The 25624-nt window shown below is 44.2% G+C and overlaps 1 protein-coding gene across 1 annotated transcript; it reads left to right on the top strand.

The window, feature by feature from the left end:
* The first annotated feature begins 584 nt into the window (after positions 1-584).
* On the top strand, positions 585-15799 carry LOC117496649 (4F2 cell-surface antigen heavy chain-like). The gene is made up of 8 exons (XM_034148365.1): positions 585-1004; positions 1445-1635; positions 7558-7731; positions 9426-9523; positions 10254-10396; positions 11986-12292; positions 12635-12694; positions 14749-15799. Exons 1-8 carry the CDS (start codon positions 655-657, stop codon positions 15118-15120), a joined length of 1695 nt encoding a protein of 564 aa, XP_034004256.1. The 5' UTR covers positions 585-654; the 3' UTR covers positions 15121-15799.
* Positions 15800-25624: the final 9825 nt, after the last annotated feature.

The following is a 25624-nucleotide window of genomic DNA, read 5'->3' as shown; positions in this document are numbered from 1 at the left end:
CATTGGTCAGACATTTGGAACATGCATAGAAGAACAGCAGAAGGCATATATTGCCATATTTTATCATATTTTAATGATTTTATATGATTTTTCAAAGATTTGGTTTAGGCGACACAGCGCCGCCATGGCCGCTGGTGGTATTGCAGCTGCCGAGTGGAGCCTCTCACTGTGTTCAAAACGTTCCCTTCAATCTCTTTATCTCTTAAAAACTACAACAAGACAAGATCAAATATGGACTTTTATGACTTTATTGTCCTCGGGTGTGTAGATCTAAGTGTTTCCTTTAGACTCAAAGGTTGAGGTTCACGTTTCTGCTCGCAAACTTCACTTAATCTTGTTATTTCTTACATGTATTTATTTAAGTGTGTTGCTTAAAAAACATCGTGTACACATCTACTCAGAAAGGTAAAGCTAGGACTCTGTTTTCACGGGAAACCATGAATTCGTTTCGCCTTCAAACTGATATTTTAAAATTGTGCGGTCAACACGAGTTTCCATATTTCCCACAGCGTTGAACGCACCACCTGTCTTCAGTGTTCCAGACAGACCATAGAGACAGACAGACATCACGGCCACCTCTCAACGTGCAGCACTGGGATTCACCGGGTTCTTACATTAGATTAAATAACGGTAAATTAACGGACAGTCGCCGGTATGACCACCGAGGAGACGAACGTGGACCTGAAGGAGATGGAGACCAAAGATGCTACGCCGAAAGAGAAGGAGGAGGCTGAGGATTGCGCTCCGGTCGCCGCGGATGCTGATGCGACGGAGGCCGATGTGAGTGAAGCGGATCTGGACCAGGAGGAGCAGGAGAAGCTACCGATGACCGGGGGAGAGGGAGACCGGGCCGTGGAGGCACCTTCTGCCGGGGGAGCAGAACCGGGAGCCGTGGGTGAGAAGAACGGCTCCGTGAAGCTGAAGATCCCCGAGGACGAGCCGGAGGAGGTGAAGTTCACCGGGCTGAGTAAAGAGGAACTGATGAGGGTGGCTGGCACTCCGGGGTGAGCAGGCCCCTCACACACAATGAATGAATCAGTTGGCCTACATACAGGCAGAGTTGGACAATAAAGCATCCTTATACACACCTCTACCATCCATACAAACATTTATATTGTAAAAAACTGATATACAGTATGTTTTATATATTCATATGTTGGTTAATATGGCGGCATTAACGAAGTGCAAGTCTGAATCCTTTATCTCGTCTTATTTTGAGGCTTTACTATTAGAATACCTGTTATTGGAGGGGAGGTGTGTGTGTGTGTGTGTGTGTGTGTGTGTGTGTGTGTGTGTGTGTGTGTGTGTGTGTGTGTGTGTGTGTGTGTGTGTGTGTGTGTGTGTGTGTGTGTGTGTGTGTGTGTGTGTGTGTGTGTGTGTGTGTGTGTGTGTGTGTGTGTGTGTGTGTGTGTGTGATGGTTCTGATGCTCCTGTGGTTCCTCAGCTGGGTGCGGACCCGCTGGGCGCTGCTGGTGGTCTTCTGGCTGGGCTGGCTGGGCATGCTGGGTGGAGCAGTGCTCATCGTGCTGCAGGCGCCGCGCTGCAGAGACCTTCCCGCCATCAACTGGTGGAACGAGGGTCCGCTGTACCAGGTGGGAGACATCCAGGCCTTCAGCGACACCCGGGACCTGAAGGGTGAGGAGGAGCGAGAGGTTCATTCTGGGAGACACTGAGACAGTTTGGTTTTCAAAGTCCCCTAAAGGTCCCTATGATACTGTTTTGCATCAATATATTACAGGTCTCATATATATGCAGAGCCTGTCTCTGATTGGCTGAAACACCAAACAGATCATTGCAGCATCCCATAATCCCCTCTGTTTCAGCCCTGTTTCAAAAGTGCTGATTCTGTGGCCGATTCTCAATCGCGAGGATATTGGCTTCCAAGCCAATATTTTAAGGATGCTACGTCATCGAGTGCCGCCGAAGGACTGTTCCAATCTCCAGCATACTCGGAATTCCACAGAGGCCGTGTCCTTGGTTTGGGGGAAATTTCGAGGCTGCACATGAGTAGACTTCGCGTCCTTAAAATCCCCACAATGCTTTGCGCACGGACCAATTTCCCCAAATCTGTGGCGGAAGATGTAAGAGGCGGGGCCTCTCAGATGACGCACACCTGCACACTTGCTAGCCTGTTCCACTCTTCGTTTTCCGAATGCCAGGAAGTATTCTTGCCTCGCTTCTGAAGCAAGATGCTCGGCTCGGCTGTGCGACCAAGCAAGCGTACTCGAGATTGAGAAACGGCCACAGTCTGTTACTTTAGATGAAAATAAGGAGCCCCTCCCCACGCCCCTCTGAGAGACATTTGGTTACAAAGAACTCAATGGTGCTCTAGGAGGAGATTCAGGTGATAAGGGGGGGGGGGGGGGGGGGGGGGGGTTACCTTGGTTGCTGATTGGCTAATGGTTACACAAGACAAAACATCGTGATGACATCATCAAGTGGCCAAAATCTGATCAGCTCATTTTCAGACAGGTTTTTATAGAAATGGATCATCTCTTTACACATGTTGATGTAGAAGAGACATGAAGAAGAGGGGACACATGTTGATGTAGAAGAGACATGAAGAAGAGGGGACATGAAGAAGAGGGGACACATGTTGATGTAGAAGAGACATGAAGAAGAGGGGACATGAAGAAGAGGGGACACATGTTGATGTAGAAGAGACATGAAGAAGAGGGGACATGAAGAAGAGGGGACACATGTTGATGTAGAAGAGACATGAAGAAGAGGGGACATGAAGAAGAGGGGACACATGTTGATGTAGAAGAGACATGGAGAAGAGGGGACACATGTTGATGAAGAAGAGACATGAAGAAGAGGGGACACATGTTGATGTAGAAGAGACATGAAGAAGAGGGGACACATGGTGATGAAGAAGAGACATGAAGAAGAGGGGACACATGGTGATGAAGAAGAGACATGAAGAAGAGGGGACACATGTTGATGAAGAAGAGACATGAAGAAGAGGGGACACATGTTGATGTAGAAGAGACATGAAGAAGAGGGGACATGAAGAAGAGGGGACACATGTTGATGTAGAAGAGACATGAAGAAGAGGGGACATGAAGAAGAGGGGACACATGGTGATGAAGAAGAGACATGAAGAAGAGGGGACACATGGTGATGAAGAAGAGACATGAAGAAGAGGGGACACATGTTGATGTAGAAGAGACATGAAGAAGAGGGGACATGAAGAAGAGGGGACACATGTTGATGTAGAAGAGACATGAAGAAGAGGGGACATGAAGAAGAGGGGACACATGTTGATGTAGAAGAGACATGGAGAAGAGGGGACACATGTTGATGAAGAAGAGACATGAAGAAGAGGGGACACATGTTGATGTAGAAGAGACATGAAGAAGAGGGGACACATGGTGATGAAGAAGAGACATGAAGAAGAGGGGACACATGGTGATGAAGAAGAGACATGAAGAAGAGGGGACACATGTTGATGAAGAAGAGACATGAAGAAGAGGGGACACATGTTGATGAAGAAGAGACATGAAGAAGAGGGGACACATGTTGATGTAGAAGAGACATGAAGAAGAGGGGACATGAAGAAGAGGGGACACATGTTGATGTAGAAGAGACATGAAGAAGAGGGGACATGAAGAAGAGGGGACACATGTTGATGTAGAAGAGACATGAAGAAGAGGGGACATGAAGAAGAGGGGACACATGTTGATGTAGAAGAGACATGAAGAAGAGGGGACACATGTTGATGTAGAAGAGACATGGAGAAGAGGGGACACATGTTGATGAAGAAGAGACATGAAGAAGAGGGGACACATGTTGATGTAGAAGAGACATGAAGAAGAGGGGACACATGGTGATGAAGAAGAGACATGAAGAAGAGGGGACATGAAGAAGAGGGGACACATGTTGATGTAGAAGAGACATGAAGAAGAGGGGACATGAAGAAGAGGGGACACATGTTGATGTAGAAGAGACATGAAGAAGAGGGGACATGAAGAAGAGGGGACACATGTTGATGTAGAAGAGACATGAAGAAGAGGGGACACATGGTGATGAAGAAGAGACATGAAGAAGAGGGGACACATGGTGATGAAGAAGAGACATGAAGAAGAGGGGACACATGTTGATGTAGAAGAGACATGAAGAAGAGGGGACACATGTTGATGTAGAAGAGACATGAAGAAGAGGGGACATGAAGAAGAGGGGACACATGTTGATGTAGAAGAGACATGAAGAAGAGGGGACATGAAGAAGAGGGGACACATGTTGATGTAGAAGAGACATGAAGAAGAGGGGACATGAAGAAGAGGGGACACATGTTGATGTAGAAGAGACATGAAGAAGAGGGGACATGAAGAAGAGGGGACACATGTTGATGTAGAAGAGACATGGAGAAGAGGGGACACATGTTGATGAAGAAGAGACATGAAGAAGAGGGGACACATGTTGATGTAGAAGAGACATGAAGAAGAGGGGGACACATGGTGATGAAGAAGAGACATGAAGAAGAGGGGACACATGGTGATGAAGAAGAGACATGAAGAAGAGGGGACACATGTTGATGAAGAAGAGACATGAAGAAGAGGGGACACATGTTGATGTAGAAGAGACATGAAGAAGAGGGGACATGAAGAAGAGGGGACACATGTTGATGTAGAAGAGACATGAAGAAGAGGGGGACATGAAGAAGAGGGGACACATGGTGATGAAGAAGAGACATGAAGAAGAGGGGACACATGGTGATGAAGAAGAGACATGAAGAAGAGGGGACACATGTTGATGTAGAAGAGACATGAAGAAGAGGGGACACATGTTGATGTAGAAGAGACATGAAGAGAGAGGGGACATGAAGAAGAGGGGACACATGTTGATGTAGAAGAGACATGAAGAAGAGGGGACATGAAGAAGAGGGGGACACATGTTGATGTAGAAGAGACATGAAGAAGAGGGGACATGAAGAAGAGGGGACACATGTTGATGTAGAAGAGACATGAAGAAGAGGGGACATGAAGAAGAGGGGACACATGTTGATGTAGAAGAGACATGGAGAAGAGGGGACACATGTTGATGAAGAAGAGACATTAAGAAGAGGGGACACATGTTGATGTAGAAGAGACATGAAGAAGAGGGGACAAATGGTGATGAAGAAGAGACATTGAAGAAGAGGGGACACATGGTGATGAAGAAGAGACATGAAGAAGAGGGGACACATGTTGATGAAGAAGAGACATGAAGAAGAGGGGACACATGTTGATGAAGAAGAGACATGAAGAAGAGGGGACACATGTTGATGTAGAAGAGACATGAAGAAGAGGGGACATGAAGAAGAGGGGACACATGTTGATGTAGAAGAGACATGAGAAGAGGGGACATGAAGAAGAGGGACACATGTTGATGTAGAAGAGACATGAAGAAGAGGGGACATGAAGAAGAGGGGACACATGTTGATGTAGAAGAGACATGAAGAAGAGGGGACATGAAGAAGAGGGGACACATGTTGATGTAGAAGAGACATGGAGAAGAGGGGACACATGTTGATGAAGAAGAGACATGAAGAAGAGGGGACACATGTTGATGTAGAAGAGACATGAAGAAGAGGGGACACATGGTGATGAAGAAGAGACATGAAGAAGAGGGGACATGAAGAAGAGGGGACACATGTTGATGTAGAAGAGACATGAAGAAGAGGGGACATGAAGAAGAGGGGACACATGTTGATGTAGAAGAGACATGAAGAAGAGGGGACATGAAGAAGAGGGGACACATGTTGATGTAGAAGACATGAAGAAGAGGGGACACATGGTGATGAAGAAGAGACATGAAGAAGAGGGGACACATGGTGATGAAGAAGAGACATGAAGAAGAGGGGACACATGTTGATGAAGAAGAGACATGAAGAAGAGGGGGACACATGTTGATGAAGAAGAGACATGAAGAAGAGGGGACACATGTTGATGTAGAAGAGACATGAAGAAGAGGGGACATGAAGAAGAGGGGACACATGTTGATGTAGAAGAGACATGAAGAAGAGGGGACATGAAGAAGAGGGGACACATGTTGATGTAGAAGAGACATGAAGAAGAGGGGACATGAAGAAGAGGGGACACATGTTGATGTAGAAGAGACATGAAGAAGAGGGGACATGAAGAAGAGGGGACACATGTTGATGTAGAAGAGACATGGAGAAGAGGGGGACACATGTTGATGAAGAAGAGACATGAAGAAGAGGGGACACATGTTGATGTAGAAGAGACATGAAGAAGAGGGGACACATGGTGACGAAGAAGAGACATGAAGAAGAGGGGACACATGGTGATGAAGAAGAGACATGAAGAAGAGGGGACACATGTTGATGAAGAAGAGACATGAAGAAGAGGGGACACATGTTGATGAAGAAGAGACATGAAGAAGAGGGGACACATGTTGATGTAGAAGAGACATGAAGAAGAGGGGACATGAAGAAGAGGGGACACATGTTGATGTAGAAGAGACATGAAGAAGAGGGGACATGAAGAAGAGGGGACACATGTTGATGTAGAAGAGACATGAAGAAGAGGGGACACATGGTGATGAAGAAGAGACATGAAGAAGAGGGGACACATGGTGATGAAGAAGAGACATGAAGAAGATGGGACACATGTTGATGAAGAAGAGACATGAAGAAGAGGGGACACATGTTGATGAAGAAGAGACATGAAGAAGAGGGGACACATGTTGATGAAGAAGAGACATGAAGAAGAGGGGACACATGTTGATGAAGAAGAGACATGAAGAAGAGGGGACACATGTTGATGAAGAAGAGACATGAAGAAGAGGGGACACATGTTGATGAAGAAGAGACATGAAGAAGAGGGGACACATGTTGATGAAGAAGAGACATGAAGAAGAGGGGACACATGTTGATGTAGAAGAGACATGAAGAAGAGGGGACACATGTTGATGTAGAAGAGACATGAAGAAGAGGGGACACATGTTGATGAAGAAGAGACATGAAGAAGAGGGGACACATGTTGATGAAGAAGAGACATGAAGAAGAGGGGACACATGTTGATGAAGAAGAGACATGAAGAAGAGGGACACATGTTGATGAAGAAGAGACATGAAGAAGAGGGGGACACATGTTGATGTAGAAGAGACATGAAGAAGAGGGGACACATGTTGATGAAGAAGAGACATGAAGAAGAGGGGACACATGTTGATGAAGAAGAGACATGAAGAAGAGGGGACACATGTTGATGAAGAAGAGACATGAAGAAGAGGGGACACATGTTGATGAAGAAGAGACATGAAGAAGAGGGGACACATGTTGATGAAGAAGAGACATGAAGAAGAGGGGACACATGTTGATGAAGAAGAGACATGAAGAAGAGGGGACACATGTTGATGAAGAAGAGACATGAAGAAGAGGGGACACATGTTGATGAAGAAGAGACATGAAGAAGAGGGGACACATGTTGATGTAGAAGAGACATGAAGAAGAGGGGACACATGTTGATGAAGAAGAGACATGAAGAAGTGGATTTTGCATAATAGGTGACCTTTAATATAAGATAATAAGACATTTTGTCCCCCCCCCCTCAGGTGTGGAGCAGAAGATCAGCAGTCTGTCTCAGCTGAAGGTCCGGGGCCTGGTGCTCGGGCCGGTCCACGTCGCTCCGGCTGACGATGCCATGAGTCTGAGGTTCGAAGAGGTTTCCTCTGAGACCGGGAGCCTGGAGCAGTTCAAGAGCCTCGTGCAGGCCGCGCACAAGAAGGGTGAGAACTATCAGGAGTCAGACTGTAAAGAGGGGTGCAGGAATGAGTCCTAACACCAGGAAATTAGTCAGGATGTTACCACTCCTCGTTCCCTGAGGTTAGACAAATCTCACTCGTCACCGGCTTGAGCTTCAATCTCAGGATCCATGTGTTTCTGATCCAGAATGGAAGTAGTCATCACATCCAGAGCATCAACTAGTTCCTGAACAGTGTCCTTCACATGCTGATATCCAAGAGAGGGAGTTACACAGTCACAAGATGCAACTAGTTAATCATCCTGTCATATACAAAATACAGACCTTTTCTCAAAATTATGACTTTTTTTCTCAAAATTATGACTTTTTCTCAAAAGTATGACTTTTTATCAAATTATGACTTTTTTCTCAAAATTATGACTTTTTATCAAAATATCAAAAATCTGATTTCTATCAAAATTATGACTTTTTTCCTCAAAATTATGACTTTTTTCCTCAAAATTATGACTTTTTTTCTCAAAATTATGACTTTTTCTCAAAATTATGACTTTTTCTCAAAATTATGACTTTTTCTCAAAATTATGACTTTTTTTCTCAAAATTATGACTTTTTTCTCAAAATTATGACTTTTTTTCTCAAAATTATGTCTTTTTTCTCAAAATTATGACTTTTTTCTCAAAATTATGACTTTTTTTCTCAAAATTATGACTTTTTTCTCAAAATTATGACTTTTTCTCAAAATCTCAAAATTATGACTTTTTTAAAATACTTAAAAATGTTAATAATCACTGGTCCCCGGCTTGAGCTTCAATCTCAGGATCCATGTATCTCTGATCCTCTCCAGAATGGAAGTAGTCATCACATACAGAATACCTTATATATCAAAATTCTGACTTTTTCTCAAAATCTCCACTTATGACTTTTTCCTCAAAATTATGACTTTTTCCCAAAATTATGACTTGTTCCTAAATATTATGACTTTTTCCTCAAAATTAAAAAATGTTCCCAAAATTATGACCTTTTTCTCAAAATCTCAAAAATCTGACTTTTTCTCAAAATCTGACTTTTCCCTCAAAATTCTGACTTTTTCTAAAAATCTAAAAATTCTGACTTTTTCTCAAAATCTCAAAAATCTGACTTTTCCCTAAAAATTCTGACTTTTTCTAAAAATCTCAAAATTCTAACTTTTCCTCAAAATCTGGAAGTAGTCATCACATACAGAGCATCAAGTAGTTCCTGAACAGTGTCCTTCACATGCTGATATCCAAGAGAGGGAGTTACACAGTCACAAGATGGAGGAATAGAAAGCAGTATTCAATGTTTACTTCAGATTAGCTCCACGTCAGAAATGAGCATGCTTGTCATATGTCTATCTCCATAGAGGCTGAATCATCATGTTAATCACATAGCTATCATATGCCTCAAACAGTCCTGATGCTCTTCTAGGTAATCATACATCCTGTCATGTTCACAGCTACAGTTGGGGTACCTTTGTTAGCATGTTACTCTCATGTTGGAAGAGTACATTCAGTGTTTTCCCAACACCTCGTCTTGAAGTTTTTTTGTATGTGTTTTTAGTTGTTAGCTTAAAATAAGGTCTGTGGTTAACACAAGCTGAAGAGATTTTCACATTTTGTTCTACTATGTGCCTACAAAAAACGTCATCATGCAGAAATAAATAAGAGGTTTGAGTTGAACACATGCTGTGTGTCTCTGCAGGCATCTCTGTGGTTCTGGATCTGACTCCGAACTATCAGGGAACATCTGGACCGTGGTTCTCCAACACCAGTGTGACCAGCGTGGCCGAGAGACTCAAGGTGAATACAATGACCTGAGGAATAACTTTATTTATGTTCTTATGTTTTTACAAAATGACAAAATAAAATAAATACAAGTATTACTGTTGTTATTATTATGTTTTTCAAGACACAACTTTTATTTCCTGATTTTTTACACATACTCTCTCCAGTACAGGTTAGCTCTGAGTGTTAGCGATGCTAATGTAAACACCGACCATATTACGTCCAAAACAGTCGGGCATTGTTTCTGATAGCAACGTTTCTGATAGGGCCGTGGGTCCACATTTCAGATATTACGTCATATCGGACGCTAATCTGGATCAGCTCCGTTGTTCCCCCGTTTTTAGAGATTTGGGTACGGAGGAAAAGAGAGAGGGTTTTCTGACGCTGCGTGAGTTCCCTGACACACCGGGGACACACCGGGGACACACCGGGGACACACCGGGACACACCGGGGACACACCGGGACACACCGGGGACGCACCGGGGACGCACCGGGGACGCACCGGGGACGCACCGGGGACACACCGGGGACGCACCGGGGACGCACCGGGGACGCACCGGGGACGCACCGGGGACGCACCGGGGACGCACCGGGGACACACCGGGGACACACCGGGGACACGTGTTGATGTAGAGAAGACATGAAAAAGTGCATTTTGCATGATAGGTCCCCTTTAAGAGCTGGTTGTCTCCAGAGAGTGTTGCCGTGTGAGTGCTGGTCTCTCACAGCTCTCTCTGTCCTCAGTCTGCTCTGGTGTTCTGGATGAAGGAAGGTGTGGACGGGGTGCAGCTGTCGGGGGTGGAGCGGGTCGCTGCCGTGGTGCCGACTCTGTGGGCCGACATCCGAGCCATCGTCCAGAACGGGACGGACGAGGGTCCCGACAAGAGGTCAGGGAACACACTTTACAGAGACCCTGTTCTCTGGGCTCTACAGGTGCTCGTTCAGCCGGTTGCAGCAGCGACCTGTGTCTTATAGAGTTTTGTCTTTTTTCCTGCTTCATATTTTGTTACTGTAAATGTGTAATTCAACATGTATATTTTCTACCTTTTTAATGCTATTTTATTTCTATTTGAGAAGTTCACATGTTGGGATGTTTATTTATAGTCTTTTAATTTCTCTAATGTCCAATAGAGAGCCACAGTGACGTGTCCTCAAACCTGGAAGTAAAGTCCTTCCGGTTCCTTCCACATGTCGATGGCGATAGATTTATGATTAGAAACTGATCAAAGTAGGTAGACGTGTGGAGATGATCCGGCTGAACAGAACGTGACCCGTCTCTTCAATGTGTTTCAACCACAGACCTTAGTTACAGATATTATCCTAAACCCTCTGGAGAGATCTCATTGCTTTTTGAAGGAACCGGAAGAGGTAAAATGCTAACTTACTTCCGGGTTCAGGACGCGTCACTGAGACTCTCTATGCCTTGTCTCTTTATGCTGCTGCAACGCAAACATTTCCCAAATTGGGATCAATAAAGTACTTCTTATCTTATTTTAGTGCATGTAAATGGTCTGCAGAGGCTAAAATCCCGTGTTCCCTCCAGAGGGAGTTTCAGAATCAGAATCCCTTTATTCGTCCCACAGAGGGGAAAGAGCCGAAGACAGCTTCATGTTAAAGGGGACCTATCATGCTATATTATTCAAATATAGCATGATAGGTCCCCTTTAACTAAGACGCATGCAGAACAAATATTAAAGATACAAAAAAGAAATCATCCATAACATTCATCTGTTTGCAACTTACAAATTATGTTTCTAATACAGGGGGTCCGCGGGGTCTTAAAAAGTATTACAAGTTGATAAATTAATTTAGTGAAAATGAAGGCTATTAAAAAGTATTAAAAAGTATTAAAGGGCATTTTCCAAGGTATTACATTTTGTAGCTTGTTTTCAATAAGTATATGAATTGTCCAAAGAGGTTGTATTCTACAGTCTGCCTGAATGTAATCATTGCGTAGGTGTGTAGTGTGATTCTGTGTAGTTTATTGATGGCATCCCGTTGGGTTTGACGTCATCTGAACAGGACATCGCACGCTCACTGCTTGATAGCGCGCGAAGGTCCGTTTACGCCGGTTGTTAAACAACATGGTTATGGGGAAATGCAAGTCTGCGTCCAAATGGTTGGAAGATAAGGAGGAAGGACAATCAATACTGTATATAGTCAATGTGAGGTAAAGTGTGTTGCCAAGGTAACCGGTTAAAACTCAAAGTGGAGATGAGGTCTTGAAATGTATGGAAAGGGTCTTAAAAGGTCTTAAAAGGTCTTACATGTGACTTCAGGATTCCTGCATATACCCTGATGTATATCATATTCTAATTACTTGTATAGAGACACTCCTTGCACTATTTAAATATGTGATCTGTTGGAGCCTGTGATCTACAGCTAACGCACGAATGACAATAAAAGCCTTGAATCTTGGAATAAATAAAGAATAAAACAATAAATAATAATGAAATGAATCCTCATGTGTGTGCAGGGTCCTGATCGGCATCACAGAGCGCTCCTCGGCTGAAGAGGTATCTTCCCTCCTCTCCTCCTCCGGGGTGGACCTCCTTCTCTCGGGGGTCCTCCGCCCCCCCGCTGCAGACCCCTCTCAGTCCCTCCAGCTCCTCTACTCGTCCCACAGCCAGAGCCAGCTGGCCTGGAGCCTGGGGGGCCCGGCGGGGGGGCACCTGGCCTCTGTGGGGGGGGCGGCGCTGCTCAGGCTCCACCAGCTGCTGCTGCTCACGCTGCCCGGGACCCCCGTCTTCAACTACGGGGACGAGATCGGCCTGATGGACGAGGTGAGGACACTTGTTATGTCTTTGTTTACATCATTGAGGTGTGAAGTGAGGTGTGTGTGTGTGTGTGTGTGTGTGTGTGTGTGTGTGTGTGTGTGTGTGTGTGTGTGTGTGGTGTGTGTGTGTGTGTGTGTGTGTGTGTGTGTGTGTGTGTGTGTGTGTGTGTGGTGTGTGTGTGTGTGTGTGTGTGTGTGTGTGTGTGTGTGTGTGTGTGTGTGTGTGTGTGCGTGTGTGTTCGGATCTATAGAATATGGTCAGATATAATACCTTTCTAGATATTTCCCAAAAGCTATTTAAACTTGATGATTTGTAATTGATCTTGACATTTTATTATCTGTGCTAAAGGACACCAAGTTTCCCAGAATGCTTTGGGACTCTGAAGAGGAGCTGAACGGGACTCTACAGGTAAAGAAACTAAAGATGGAGAAACCGCCTCTTGTTATAACTAAAGGTCACATGAGAACTGAGAGGTGAAGGGAAGCCAGTAGACGTACCAGAGATATCAGAAGGAGAGTTATGCATGATGACGTGTTTTTGTAGACCAATCAGGAAGCTATGATGGCTCCCAGAACAAAAAGCTTTCCAATTTGGAATATTGCAGGAAAATAATCTCTGTGGCAAAAAACACTTTATGATTTTTGAAGTTTTAATGCAATCTCCAGAAGTAAAATTGAATGTTGGGCTATAAAGGAACTACAGCACGGTCACATGACTTCACGTCACCACCGCTAAGCTAGAGGAGGCTAATGTTGGGCTATAAAGGAACTACAGCACGGTCACATGACTTCACGTCACCACCGCTAAGCTAAAGGAGGCTAATGTTGGGCTATAAAGGAACTACAGCACGGTCACATGACTTCACGTCACCACCGCTAAGCTAAAGGAGGCTAATGTTGGGCTATAAAGGAACTACAGCACGGTCACATGACTTCACGTCACCACCGCTAAGCTAAAGGTGGCTAATGTTGGGCTATAAAGGAACTACAGCTCGGTCACATGACTTCACGTCACCACCGCTAAGCTAAAGGTGGCTAATGTTGGGCTATAAAGGAACTACAGCACGGTCACATGACTTCACGTCACCACCGCTAAGCTAAAGGTGGCTAATGTTGGGCTATAAAGGAACTACAGCACGGTCACATGACTTCACGTCACCACCGCTAAGCTAAAGGTGGCTAATGTTGGGCTATAAAGGAACTACAGCACGGTCACATGACTTCACGTCACCACCGCTAAGCTAAAGGTGGCTAATGTTGGGCTATAAAGGAACTACAGCACGGTCACATGACTTCACGTCACCACCGCTAAGCTAAAGGTGGCTAATGTTGGGCTATAAAAGAACTACAGCACGGTCACATGACTTCACGTCACCACCGCTAAGCTAAAGGTGGCTAATGTTGGGCTATAAAGGAACTACAGCACGGTCACATGACTTCACGTCACCACCGCTAAGCTAAAGGTGGCTAATGTTGGGCTATAAAGGAACTACAGCACGGTCACATGACTTCACGTCTCCACCGCTAAGCTAAAGGAGGCTAATGTTGGGCTATAAAGGAACTACAGCACGGTCACATGACTTCACGTCACCACCGCTAAGCTAAAGGAGGCTAATGTTGGGCTATAAACTAACTACAGCACGGTCACATGACTTCACGTCACCACCGCTAAGCTAAAGGCGGCTAATGTTGGGCTATAAACTAACTACAGCACGGTCACATGACTTCACGTCACCACCGCTAAGCTAAAGGTGGCTAATGTTGGGCTATAAAGGAACTACAGCACGGTCACATGACTTCACGTCACCACCGCTAAGCTAAAGGTGGCTAATGTTGGGCTATAAAGGAACTACAGCTCGGTCACATGACTTCACGTCACCACCGCTAAGCTAAAGGTGGCTAATGTTGGGCTATAAAGGAACTACAGCACGGTCACATGACTTCACGTCACCACCGCTAAGCTAAAGGTGGCTAATGTTGGGCTATAAAGGAACTACAGCACGGTCACATGACTTCACGTCACCACCGCTAAGCTAAAGGTGGCTAATGTTGGGCTATAAAGGAACTACAGCACGGTCACATGACTTCACGTCACCACCGCTAAGCTAAAGGTGGCTAATGTTGGGCTATAAAAGAACTACAGCACGGTCACATGACTTCACGTCACCACCGCTAAGCTAAAGGTGGCTAATGTTGGGCTATAAAGGAACTACAGCACGGTCACATGACTTCACGTCACCACCGCTAAGCTAAAGGTGGCTAATGTTGGGCTATAAAGGAACTACAGCACGGTCACATGACTTCACGTCACCACCGCTAAGCTAAAGGTGGCTAACTGACGTATTTAATGTCATGGAATAAGAAAATGTGAATCTCTTCAGTGTGTGCTAACCACAGACCTTATTTCAGACATCTATTATAGTCTTTCATCTTCTTGACTTCCTCCTCTTCCTCTCTTTACAGGAGGAGCGAGTCGAGCGCCTGTCGCTCCGCAGATTCTTCCGGACTCTGAGCGAGCTGCGAGTGAAGGAGCGCTCTCTGATGTTCGGAGACTTTCTGCTGCTCTCTAACTCCTCTTCCTCCTCCTCCTCCTCCTCCTCCTCGCTGGCGTTCCTGCGTGTGTGGGATCAGAGCGAGCGTTACGTGGCGGCCTTTAACTTCGCTGCATCAGAGTCTGCGGTGCTGCAGCTGGTCGACGCGGCTCTTCCTCCGCAGGCGGTCGTCGTGCTGAGCACCAACAGCAGCGCTCTGCCCGGCGACAGCAGCGTGGACCTGAAGGAGCTGCGGCTCGGCCCCCAGCAGGCCGCGCTCCTCAGGTTTCCCTACACCGGGTAGACTTTAGATCCAATATCTGTAGGTCCAGAAAAACATGAGGGTTCCAGCTCCATTCAGACGGGAGGAGCCTCACCGTGCTCACATATCATTTCATTTATTCTTAAACCATGATGACACAAAATCTCCCTTTTGATGACTTATTGAAATTCAACACACACATATATAAAAATCTGATCTCATCAAGTGTGACTTTTAGTATTTATAATTGAGTGAGTGAGGGTTTGAATACCTTATGTTCAACATGTTACTGCTTAAAGAGAATTTAGCAGACTTTGAATGGAGACAGTTTAAAATAATCTGAATCAGAAATCCTCAATTTTCCGTCCCTGAGAAATGTTAAAGGGAACAGATGAAAAGGTAGACACAGTAGGTATAGCTAACATATTGAATTAGGAGGGAAGCACACATTAATACAATTCAATACATGGTAAGAATTTGTTTTGAATTAGCAGCGAGAGTATGAAAAAATAAAGTGATTGATAATAACAAACAATCAAAGGCTTGAAAATCCACCGCAGTCTGAATGGAGCTCGAATCGAATGATCTGGTTAACGTGTTAGATAAATGTCAGCTGTTCGTTCACATTTACTGTTAGTGTTGAATATAAATCTGATGACACACCTGCTCACTGTCTGTGTTCATTCTGCAGAAACAAAAATAAAAACTAAGCAAATCAAAATGAAGTCTGATGTCTTTTTAACGTGTGAGTCCATAAACTGATGCGGGGGGGGGGGGGGGGGGGGGGGGGGGTGGGGGAAGAATGAAAAATGTCACTTTACTAAAAAGTTGATTCCATTAAATGTACGATAACTGCTTGTTATACTTTCATCATCCATTGTGTTTTATACACATATTTGATTCTTATTGATTTGTGTTTGCTTTAAACAAGGTGAATGCTAGCTGTTTCCCTCTGTTTCCAGTGTGTATGCTAAGCTAAGCTAACCAGCTGCTGCTCAGTCATGTTCAGATACCAGTTTATTGGTCAGATTGGTCCTCATAATTCAGGGGTGTCAAACTCAATTTCATCACGGGCCACATTAGCATTATGGTTGCACTCAAAGGGCCGGTTGTAACTTTAAGACTATATAAAAATACATATATAATATATATAAAATAATGTATTATATTACATTATTGCCTCTGCATTGGATTATTATCGGATAGGGTAATAACTTCATAATTAACTACGCCTGGGGCAAATAATTGCAAGTCTCTTCAATGAGAATGTCACAAAATGATTTTAAAAGAAAAGAAAAATTCTGGAAAAAAAGTCTAAATAAATATTTTAAAAAGTGACATTTTGAAAAAAAAGTCATATTTGAGATGCATTGTGGGACATGTAGTTTATGGGCAACGTGCTTCCGTAAATCGGCATGTAACCATATAAACATATTATATTCTTTCAGAGCTCTTGTGGGGCCGCATTAAATGAAGTCACCGGCCGGATTTGGCCCCCGGGCCTTGAGTTTGACACCCCTGTCATAATTTCTCTCTGACAGCTAATAGACTATAAATATCAATACTTAGCTTTTGGTTCCCCCTGCAGCCCAGTGTCAGTACTGCCTGGATAATGCATCATTATTTAAATATGGTTTGAGTGTTTTCACAGTGTCTCCTGCAGAGGGCAGAACGTGCACATCAAATCTCACACTCAACAATGTCAGTATACTGCAGGGTCGCTTGTGAATTTACTCCAGGTGGAACTAAAGTCTGATTTAAAGGTCACCTATCATGCTATTTTTAGGCATATATTATGGGTGTCATATATAAAAAAATATATAAAAACATGTCTATGATGTGTTTTGCTCAAAATACAAACAGATCATGCATTTTAGAAATCCCTCAAACCCCTCTATTCCAGCTGTTAGAGAAACGCTGATTTTGGGTCCTTAGCTCCAAAAGAAAAGAAAAGAGGAGGCGGAGCTAATGCCTGATCAGAATTCTACCGGAGATAAAGTTAAATTCTGCTGTGATAAAACGCCATCCTGTTCTAAACCACATCAAGGATTATTTCTGAAACAGTATGGAGCTCAAATGCTTTTTCTCTTGCGGGTTTATCACAAGGTGAGTTCCTTTTTTTATTTCCTGCTTTTTAAACACGTGCTCTCCAGTACAGGTTAGCTCTGAGTGTTAGCCAATCCGATATTACGTCATATCGGCAGCAAATCTGTATCAGCTCGTTGTAGCCCCGTTTTTAAAAGATTTGGGTACGGAGGAAAAGAGAAAGGGTTTTATTTTCTGACGCTGCGTGAGTTCCCCGACACACCGGGGACACATCTTTATGTATAAAATATATCAAAAAGTGCATTTTGCATGATAGGAAACCTTTAATACATGATTATATTTCACATCATTAATCCAGATCTGTAAAGTAACTAAAGGGATTAAATACATGGAGTGGAGGAGAAGTGCACCATCTACCTCTGAACTGTAGAGGAGTAGAACACAGTAGCATAACATGGACATACTCAAGTAAATCACAAGTACCTCAACATGTTATTTAAGTGCAGTACTTGAGTAAAGGTTATTTGCTTCCCACCACTGAGTAATGTAAATGAAAGTGTTCCTGTGTTATTAATATGCATAATGAAAGGATTCACTAAATCTCTGCTGTCTTTTATAATTATAAATTGTGTCCTGATTACTGACACACACACAGACTCCATCTTCCCTCCACCTTCCTGTCTTTAAAGTTGGATGTGAATCGACAGCGACACGACGGAGAACAACATCGATCTGTCACAAACACCCCCACATATTCATGTTCTTCTTCAGGGGACAGGAAACCGCTCAGAGCACAGCAGCGATGAATAAAATATGTTTTATATTCTGCAGAACCTCAGAACAACCCGCCCCCAAACATTAATAAAGCAGAAGCCCTCCGGTCGGAGACAGGTAAGAACAAGCTGCTCACATTCAGAGAGGATTCTGGGTGTTTCTTTTACAGCTGATCAGAACAGCAAGACTAAAACAACCTGTTAGCAGCTCCATCAAAAGAAAACACCACAGAAGAAGAAGGAGAAGAAGCAGGATATGTGTTGATGTGTTGATGTGTTGATGTGTTGATGTGTTGATGTGTTGATGTGTTTATGTACAGTAGCATCCTGTATCTATCTCCCTGTTAGCTTCTGGCGGCGCTCATTATGCTACACTTCTCCTCATTAGCAGGTTAACGAGGTTAACGAGGTCTTAATGACATCAGCGGAACCAGCAGATGGACCGGTTCAGTCTCCATGATGCTCTCACAGACAGGAAAGATGGAGGCTCACTTTGTTCCCCCGGTAATTACTTAATTATTGAGTTCATCGTGTAATTTGGGGTCACATGACACGGTGGCCACTGACTGTGATTTACTGTTTGGAAAGGAGGACATCGGAGAATGAAGATCTTTTTAAAATGGATGATATTTTGAGATACATTTTTTGGAAGTGGATGTAATTTGTGTTGAAGGTGAAGACATCTTTGGAAGTGAAGACATGTTTTGGTAGTACGTTCCTATCATCTTCTTTTGTCAGATTTTTTGGGAAGTGAGGACATTTTGTAAGTGGAGCATTTTTTGTAGAGTGAAGACATTTTAAAGGGGACCTATCATGCAAAATGCACTTTTTGATGTCTTCTCTACATCACCATGTGTCCCCGGTGTGTCCCCCGGTGTGTCCCCCGGTGTGTCCCCGGTGTGTCCCCGGTGTGTCCCCGGTGTGTCCCCCGGTGTGTCCCCGGTGTGTCCCCCGGTGTGTCCCCGGTGTGTCCCGGTGTGTCCCCCGGTGTGTCCCCGGTGTGTCCCCGGTGTGTCCCCGGTGTGTCCCCGGTGTGTCGGGGAACTCACGCAGCGCCAGGAAATAAAACCCTCTCTCTTTTCCTCCGTACCCAAATCTCTAAAAACGGGGGAACAACGGAGCTGATCCAGATTAGCGTCCGATATGACGTAATATCTGAAATGTGGACCCACGGCCCTATCAGAAACGTTGCTATCAGAAACAATGCCCGACTGTTTTGGACGTAATATGGTCGGTGTTTACATTAGCATCGCTAACACTCAGAGCTAACCTGTACTGGAGAGCATGTGTGTGAAGAAGCAGGAAATAAAAAGGAACTCACCTTGTGGTATAACCGGCAAGAGAGAAAGCCTTTGAGCTCCATACTGTTTCAGAGAGAATCCTTGATAATCCATGATATGGCGTTTCATCACGGCAGCATTTAGTTTAGACAGTAGCTGCCGGGTCCCGCATGAGCTCAACCCCCTCCTTTTTATTTCTTTAAAGCTTTATACCCAAATCAGCACTTTAGAAACAGGAAGTGAAATAGAGGGATATGAGGCATGGCTAGAATGATCTGTTTGGTATCTTGAGCAAAACACTTCATAGACATGTTTTTTATATATTGTTATATATCTGAGACCTATGCTATTGCCTACAGATAGCATGATAGGTGACCTTTAAAAAAGTGTAGCCATTCTTTGGATGTCAGGAACGTTTTGGGCCAATTGTTCGGGAAGTGAACACATTTTCTTGCAAGTGAAGCGATTTTTGGGAAGTTCAGATAATGATTGAAAACCTTTTTTGAAAAATGTCCCTTTATAGGGATCTCAGTTTATGTTTAGGAAGGAAAGAGATTTCTGGAAAGTGGAACATAAATCAATTTAATACGGTCCTCAGTTTAAAATAAATGTCTTCACAGCAGAGGAAACTGAGCTCCATCCAAACAGGAAAACTCTTCCTAACTTTTCCCGTCCTCTCAGCTCTCTGCATTATTGACGAGGGGCAGATTTCTGCTCTGTTAATAATAGATAGAGATGTTGACTTCAGTGAAGAAGCTCTAACTGCTGACACAGGATACCCCTGCTGCTTCGTACAAAAACACTTTCACTTTTTTATTTATTATCCGTCAAATCAAAGGTACCGTTGTGAGGTTCACATCCACACCCACTCCTACTCAGGGGCGCTCCTTGCGAACAGGCAAGGCAGGCAACTGCTTGGGGTCCCGGAGCAGAAGAGGGCCCCCAAAGAAGGTAGATTAAGAAGGTCCACAGCAACGACAACATGAAACACCCTTTAATTTACTGCAACGACATGTCGGGAAACCCCCTCAAGGCGCCCCATGCTTAGCGCGCCGTAAAATGCTGCTTCTTATTTTAAGTTTCGTTGCCTTGCCGTGCTGTCGGCTGTGCGTGGTGATGAAAAGCTGGTTCGAGGGGCCCCCAGTGAATGTTTGCCTAGGGCCCCCACCGACTCTAGGATCGCCACTGCTCCTGCAGAAAGTAATATCGAACACACGTTTTGTTAAGCGGAATAATCTCCACATATTAACACAAATGTATCATTTTTAAAGTAAAAATCTATTTAGCTTGGGATGAAATGCTAACTCATTCCCAGGTTGTATGACTCATTCCTGCACCACTCTAAAACTAACATGTGGACATGGCGATGATGATTTGTTCTTTGTCCATAGGGAGGCGTGTGGTGCAGTGGGTTGTGCGTTGGTGTTCGGATCAGGGGGTCACAGGTTCAAACCCCACTGCAGTCAGCATGTCGTTGTGTCCCTGAGACACTTCACCCCAAAGTGCTCCTGTGGTGATTGCCCACAGTACTGAGTATGTAAGTCGCTTTGCATAAAAGCGTCTAACAAGTGACATGTCATGTAATATAGGCGTTTGGGTTATTAATGTGTGTGTGTGTGTGTGTGTGTGTGTGTGTGTGTGTGTGTGTGTGTGTGTGTGTGTGTGTGTGTGTGTGTGTGTGTGTGTGTGTGTGTGTGTGTGTGTGTGTGTGTGTGTGTGTGTGGAGTGAAGAAAGAGGATGCTCAGGTTGAATATGTCTGAGGTAAGCGGGGAGCATGTGTCAGCAGTTGGTGGGGAAATGCCTCTTCATACCTGTGATGGTGTTTCTGTATCAGCAGGAAGACATAAACCTAACCATCAGTGGCTTCATGATCAGTTTATAAAGCGCTCAGGAGCACAGCTCAGTGTCGCTGTGTTTGGCAGTGGCTCAGTCAGTAGGGGCTTGGACTGGGAGCCGTAGGGTCGCTGGTTCAAGTCCCCGACCAGACCTAAATATGGAGTGTGGACTTCTACTTGGAGAGGTCCCAGTTCACCTCCTGCCCTGCCGTGGTGCCCTTGAGCAAGGCACCGGACACCCCCCTTCCCCCCCACTCCCATTGCTCCCCGGGCGCTGTACAATAGCTGCCCACTGCTCCTAGTACTAGACTCCTTGTACTAGGATGGGTTAAAAGCAGAGGCCAAATTTCACTGTGTGTGCTGTGTGCTCTGCATGTGTGACCATTAAAGAGGGTTTCATCCCTCCCTATTCTATTCTATTTAAATAGAGAACAATGAAAGCTTTGTGACTGATTCACACAGAGATGACATAGATCCTGCAGCTTCTGTTAAGTGTTCATGTTCGAGCCTCGATGTTTAACCTCAAATGTTCTCACTTGTTTTAAATGATCTGATCCAGAAATGTCCTGTTGTATCTCAAACTGTCCTCACTGCAGAAAGTGGCCTCAACAGCAAGAATGTTCCTAACTTCCCCACATGTCTTCCTGTCCTTAGACCCTTCTTGTTCTTCTTCTTCTGTGGTTGTGGCCTCTCATATTAAAAGCACAGAGCATCAGCTCCCACTAATTGCCCCAGAGAGCTTCAGATCGGACTGACTGGAACACTTTACTGTGTTTTATGTTCAGAGGTTAGCAGGAACAAACACAAACACAACTGTGTTCAACTTCTTCGCTCCTCCATTAACGAGCTCCTCCATTAACGAGCTCCTCCATTAACGAGCTCCTCTATTAACGAGCTCCTCCATTAACGAGCTCCTCTATTAACGAGCTCCTGGGAGAGTTTGTAAACCTTCAGTCTGCAGGATATTGAGTCCTGATGGTCTCTTATGGCGCGTTTCCACTACAGCGCGGAGCACGGTTTAAGAGGGCTGTGACGTCAGCGGCCCGTCTTTGGTTGCGTTTCCACTTGGCCTAGTACCGGCTAGCGGGTCCTAATTCACAGTTTTTCTGGCCTCATAAAATCGTGGGTCTAGGGCCAGAGACAACGAGGCTGAGTCGGGCTGAGTATGCTAAACTAGAGAGAGCATCGCTGGCAAGGGGGCTACAACTACAACAAGATGGACATATTTGACCGTGATTTAATTGTAATACACGTTTCAAAATGATGCCGAAGTAACAACATACTGATACCGGTTAGTAAAAACCATGAATTAATGCTTTGACAAGTCTGCAGACAGACGGCAGGAGAAACACCTTTTAAAATGCGTGTTTTCTAAATGGAGATTGGCTAAGCTAACGCAGTATATGCTCCGACCGTCCACACTCACAACAACGGCCTATACAGACATAAATAAAGCAGCGACTGTATTCACCATGACACAGGCAGTCTGTGGTTTGTACTTGTTTCACTTCTGTCTAGTTTCTGAACAGATATGAGGAGCTGTGAGCTCTGAGTGCTAACAGCTAACGGCTGTGTTGTTTTTCTGGGGTTCTCATTGAAGATGACGTCACGGCTCCGCCTACACTGCGTTACTATAGTTACTACCCAGTTCCTAAACTGTAATGGAAATGCGCCATAAAGTGAGCCAGTCCTAACGAGGCCTAGCCATACCGAGCGAGGCCGAGCGAGGCCGAGCGAGGCCGTGTAGTGGAAACGCGCCATTAGAGTCCTCTTCAGTCCATAACGACTATAGACCACAGAGCAGGAGCTTTATTGTAAAGACCTTTTGTTTTGTTTTTGGGTTAGGGTCTGTATTCATAAAATATTTAATACTTCAAAAAAGGCTACATTTTGTCATGATCACTTATTTATTTATTTTAAACAACATTTTAAAATAAGTTATTTTCCAATTTTTACTTAAAGGTCCCATGTCATGCTTTTCTGGTTCTGACCCGTCCCCTTGTGTTCTGAAGCTTCTGCATGTGAACGGTCTGCAGAGTCACAAACCCTCAGAGTGCACCCTGTAGAGCAGGGGTCTCCAACCTTTCTTCATCTGAGAGCTACTTTGAAAAAATGAAAGTGGCCAAGAGCTACTTGCATCACATCGCTTACATTTATTCACATAGCCCTCATCAGTTGAATTAAGCTATACTTTTGTACACGTGTGAAATTGCAATACCTAAAGCTTATCAAAAATCTTAACTTCACATCAAGGTCCAAGAAAACGAAGATTTCTCACATATTATTATGGCCCACATAATAAGTACATCACTGAACATTCACATAAGTGTCCTTAATCACCATCTTACAAGCATTTCACTCTTTTGTTAGTGAGATGAATGGCACTGCATGCAGTCCACCATACAGGTGTATGCTGGACCCACTTAGGTTCACTCTAATAGAGTCATTTAAATGTTCATCAGTCGGTCTTGTTCTGTATTTAGATTTCATTCATGTCAGAAAAAGCTGCTTCACAAAGGTTTGTAGAACAGAACCAAATAAAGCAGACATTTTCAGTGCTGCTTGGTGAATGTTCTATAGTTTTCTGGGTCTACAAGGCTCCAGAAATGTTGTGAGTTTTGCTGAGACTTAAGCTGAACATGATTTTGGAGATCTCCACAGGATTGACACTGAACAGTTGTTCAGCCATCTTTTTCTTCTTCTTCTTCGTCTTGACATTAAATTATAAACCATAATAAATCAATTGTATAGGTCTAGCCTCCCTATATCTGTGTGTGAAAATGGTTCCATCCTCAAAAACAAAAAACTAATACTTCTGCAGTCTAGCTGCAGCTTCTAGCTACGGTCTTCTGTTAAAAAAAAGACACTGAATGTCTTGAATGTGGCATCACACACGTGACTTAAGTCTGAACACAGCAGGAGTATTTACAACAGCATTATAAAAACAAAAATAGTGCATGTGGGTGCACACTTACATTCTCTGTCTTACTGTTACATAAATCCCATGAATGTATGAGATTAAGTTAGCTTCATCATATCTCAATCAGTGATTAAGTGAATAATAAAGTTTCTATCGGGTCACTATCAGCCTGTCACTCATTATTTTCAGGAGGGGGCGGGGTTTGGAGGAACGGAGAGGAGACGGTGATCGCGGAAGCTTTCCTCCTGCCTTCACAAACTTTACACAAGTATTTATCAACTGAAAATAGCAAGAGGACATTCATACTCTGCAATCCAAGACTTGATTAAATCCACCAAAAACCTGACATGACGATAACGAGTGTTTTTCAAAAAACACAAATCCCTCCCTGTGTGTCTCTGAGGCGCAGCGACAGGGCCTGATTCAGAGCGGGTCATTCTGCTGTTGGTTCTGGACTGGTGTTGGTGGAGAAAGCAGACTGCTCCGTGTGTGTTGTCGCTGTGCTGCTGTCACGTCTGTTCCTTGATCTCTGCATCACCGACCATTTGATATTCGTGTGACAGAAAAAATTCTAAAATAAAAAAACGTTATTGTCCAGCCGCGGCCGAAAAATCAATAAGCAACCTTACTACGCTATAATCGATAATCGAGCGGCGAGCTACTGAAAAGCTGCCCGCGAGCTACCGGTAGCTCGCGATCGACGTGTTGGAGAGCCCTGCTGTAGAGAGTAAACTCTAACACAGAGAAGACCTCTCTATGCTGCCCCAGAACGCCTCGTTGGGGATTTCTCTTTTTCCATTGTTTACTTCTTGGGTATAGTGACGTATTTCGGGTATAGTGATGTAACGTAACGTCCGCGGAGCCATTACGTTTGGACCAATCCGCGGACTTCCTCACACACACACACTCTCAGCGGGACGTTGTGAGGAGTGGGACAGTGTGAGCTGGCTCACTGTTGTGGGGTCGGCGAGACAGCGAGACACCGTGGAACTCAGCCTGGGCACACACACAAACTCCCAGCCAGGCTGCGGGTGTGTGTGTGTTTCGGGCTGGGTTCCGCTGTGTCTCGCTGTCTCGCAGACGGCCAATGGGCTCACAGGGAGGGGGGGGGGGGGGGGGGGGGGGCAGGAGCTCCAACAAGCCGTGTAGGACAGAGTGAATACACATACTATACAGAGATGCTGTATGAGAAACCAATGTGAGTTTGGAACATTGAACAATGTACATTTATTTTAGTAGAGCTCAACAATGGAATTATGATCAGTAGAAATGGCCGTGACATGGGACCTTTAATTTAAAAAAATCACAATTTCTTTCAAAAATGACTAATTTTGGGGAAATGCACCTTATTGCAAAAATGACAACAACTTGGTTTTAAAAAGTGAAAAATGCAATTGTTGTTTTAAAACTCACTTTTAAAAAAAATCCTTTTTATTTAGTTTTTCTCTTTTCTTCTGAATACTTTTTTTTTTTTTAAATATTGAGTCATTATTTTCTTTCTTTCTTTATGTTTCTTTATAGTCAATACTTTGACTATAATTCTTAGTCAAAGTATTGCTTTGACTAAGAATTCTTTGATCCTAATTCTTACTCAAAGCAATACTTTATTGTTGGAATTTTCTAAAAAAAATGTTTTTCTTACAATAAAGTTAGAATTTCTTTTTTTACGAAATATGAACGGACATGAACTG

This window comes from Trematomus bernacchii, unplaced genomic scaffold, assembly GCF_902827165.1.
Source record: "Trematomus bernacchii unplaced genomic scaffold, fTreBer1.1, whole genome shotgun sequence".
Taxonomy (NCBI): domain Eukaryota; kingdom Metazoa; phylum Chordata; class Actinopteri; order Perciformes; family Nototheniidae; genus Trematomus; species Trematomus bernacchii.
This window is presented reverse-complemented; position numbering and strand designations above follow the sequence as displayed.

Excerpts from the sequence above, each read along its gene's own strand:
- LOC117496649 (XM_034148365.1), top strand. The coding sequence starts at position 655 with ATGACCACCGAGGAGACGAACGTGGACCTGAAGGAGATGGAGACCAAA. Across the intron at positions 1,636-7,557 it reads CGACACCCGGGACCTGAAGG|GTGTGGAGCAGAAGATCAGC; the intron begins GTGAGGAGGAGC and ends CCCCCCCCTCAG. Across the intron at positions 10,397-11,985 it reads GACGAGGGTCCCGACAAGAG|GGTCCTGATCGGCATCACAG; the intron begins GTCAGGGAACAC and ends ATGTGTGTGCAG.